This window comes from Rutidosis leptorrhynchoides, chromosome 3, assembly GCF_046630445.1.
Source record: "Rutidosis leptorrhynchoides isolate AG116_Rl617_1_P2 chromosome 3, CSIRO_AGI_Rlap_v1, whole genome shotgun sequence".
NCBI classification, from domain to species: Eukaryota; Viridiplantae; Streptophyta; class Magnoliopsida; order Asterales; family Asteraceae; genus Rutidosis; species Rutidosis leptorrhynchoides.
The window spans coordinates 144,040,521-144,043,581 of NC_092335.1; the positions used below are offsets into that span (position 1 = coordinate 144,040,521).

The window sequence follows — 3,061 nt, forward strand, 5'->3', positions numbered from 1 at the left end:
GATATGAAGACGCATTAAAGGCCATTCAAGATATTGAGCGTCTTTATTTATGGGATATCATAAAGGAGCATATTCGGATACCCGCTATTCTCCCTAAGGCTATCCGAGATTGTCTCATTGGCCAGGGAAGCTTGTATGGCCCTGCGCCACATTCCTATTCCCCGTCTGGAAGAGTTGTCGCGGGATCCGCGAGTTTTGGCTCGAGATATAGTAAATTCTAAACTGTAGGTTTACTTTGTACTATAATAATGTGTCATGGCACATGTAATATTTTGTAACTTATGTATTACTTTGAAAATAAAGGTGTATTATTATAATGTAAATTTGTGACTTTTGAATTAATTTGTGACTTTGCCAGTTTGTAAGTTCCAGTGTTACTGATCCCAATGACTTTGTAAGGTCCTTCCCAATTCGGACCCAACTTCCTAGTGTTTTGGGTCCTGCTTCCTTGATTATCATGCCATACAAGGTCTCCCACCTTGTATGTTATCGCTCGCACGCGCTTATCATAAGACTTTGCGATGCGCTGTTTGTTGGCTGCTTCACAGATTGCCGCCATTTCCCTGCGTTCTTCTGCATAATCCAAATTGGTGCGCAGCCTTTCGTCATTTTCCTCTTCGCTATATGATAGCACTCTTTCAGTTGGAATGGTTATCTCCGCCGGGATTACCGTCTCCGAGCCGTATACCAAGCTGAACGGTGTTTCTCCCGTGCTGTTCTTGTGCGTTGTTCTATGTGCCCATAAGACTTTGGGCAAACCATCCACCCATCCTTTGTGCTTCATTCCCAGCCTTGCTTTGATGGCGTTCACGATATCCCGATTTGTAACCTCACATTGACCATTAGCTTAAGGGAGTGCAACGGAGGTAAACGTTGCTTAACCTTGACACCAGCTGCGGAAGGGGTTACCTTCGAATTGTGTACCGTTGTCGCTGACAATTTTATAGGGTATTCCAAATCTACATACAATACTTTCCCGGAAAAATTCCCTAATCCGCTTACAGGTTATGGTGCGTAAAGGCTTTGCTTCTACCCAAAAAAGTCGATAGCGACCACAAATATTCTACGTTCCCAACGCCTTTTGGGAAAGGCCCCACTATGTCAATAGCCCATTTGCAAAATGGCCACAAAGACGTGATAGGTATCATGGGGTGTTGAGGCGCCCTACTAACTGGCGCGTGCAGTTGACATTCTTGGCAAATCCTTATCCTTTTGGCAGTGTCAGCGTACATCTTTGGCCAGTAATACCTTAACCGCTTAATCCTCTCGGTGATTATCCTAGATCCAGAGTGCAATCCGTAGGATCCTTTGTGAATCTCATCAATGATCCTAGCGGCTTCCTTGGGTCCTACGCATCACAGGGTTGCGCCCAAATAGGATTTTCGATACAAGATGTCTCCTCGAAGGTCATAGTTTTGTGCTTCACTCTGATCTTCGTTGCTTCTTTCTCATTTTCTGGTAGGGATCCCGTTCGCATGTAACACCCTAATTTTTTTTAAACACAACGTAAGTTGATTATGTGTGTGATATACATCTTTTACCCTTAAAATTTATATATGATTCAAACACTACAAATAAGCACACACAACTAACGAGCACTTAGAACCCGGTTATTATAGCACTTCAATGTAAGTATTCTTATCAAGTTCGTCTGAAGAGAGCGGTGTAAGTCAAATATTTGAAAGGGTTAAAGCTATAAATAGATCATATACTTTCATTTTTGTCCCAATGTAGGCTATATACCCCAAAAAATACCAATGTAGGTTATATACTTATAAAAGTTGTATCGATGTGCACAAATTTAACAAGTTACCTGTTGAACTGGTTTAGTTAATTATTTAACATTTTTTTTGCATTTTATATGGCTACAAATAGGTCATATACTTTCAGTTTTGTTCCGATGTAGGCTATATACTTTCAGTTTGTTTCGATGTAGGCTATATACTTTCAGTTTTGTTCTGTTGCAGGCTATATACTTTCAGTTTTGTTCCGATGTATCACCTACGTCATTCTCCACGTAGGATGGCATGTCATTGTTTAGCTGTTTATCAGGTAAATAAGTTTTTTCGTTCATATTAGTACACTTTATGAAAGTATTAGCCTACATTGGTATTTTTTGGGGTATATAGCCTACATTGGGACAAAAAAGACAGTATATGGCCTATTTATGGGTTTAACCCTATTTGAAACTATCAATTGTCCTAGGGTTTTTTGATTGGGGGGTTTTGATTGGTTTTAATTTACAACTGAAACTTGCACAATTAAACAAACTTAAACTTAATGAGTAAACTAGTAGCAAATAACAAGTAACGAAATATAGAGAACTCAAATCAATTAACTAAGTAGTGTTCACTTATCTAATCCCCTCTATGCTTGGATTGCCCTGTTTTACCCTAATTGCTAACACACTAGTTGTTGAACTATTAAATGTTTAGCATTACTACCAAACCTTAATCAAATAACACTCCGTGAATTTACATAAGCATTGCATTCTTAGATCAAGTTAAGCATGATTGGTTATTAAGATTATGCTTGGGTTGAAATCACTTAGAACCCTCAAATATCGAAATCACTTAAGATAATCAACACTAATATGTTGACTAAAGGCCAATTGAAAACCAACCTAGATCAAGAACACAATCACTTGAAATTCTTAAGCTAGTTGTCTAGATTACTCAAGGTGTTGAAGCATAAATCAATTCACTTCTCAAATCACTAAGAGAGCTACTCAATCTATGTAATCAAAGTAAAGCCTAAAACAAATGCATAGTAATGGATCTTTAGCTAACACAATAACACTTGATCATGTAATTCATTCAAACAACATCATTCAATTGATTTTTGGGGCAAACACTTGCATTAGAGATTCATAGATAAGCACAAGAGATTTAAACAATCATGGCTAAAATTACACTAATAATAAGCAAAGAAACATAAACAAACATCATCTTAGAGTTATTACAAGTAATTAATTCAAAGTATATGAAGAAAAGTGGAGATTACAACCCAAATTCAAGAAATGGAGATCTAGAGCTAAAACTATGATGAATCTTGAGCTAGC

The 3,061-nt window shown here is 37.8% G+C and overlaps 1 protein-coding gene across 1 annotated transcript; it reads right to left on the minus strand.

Moving 5' to 3' along the window:
• Nucleotides 1-286: 286 nt before the first annotated feature.
• Nucleotides 287-784, minus strand: LOC139900456 (uncharacterized). The gene has a single exon (XM_071883227.1). It carries the CDS (start codon nt 782-784, stop codon nt 287-289), a length of 498 nt encoding a protein of 165 aa, XP_071739328.1.
• Nucleotides 785-3,061: the final 2,277 nt, after the last annotated feature.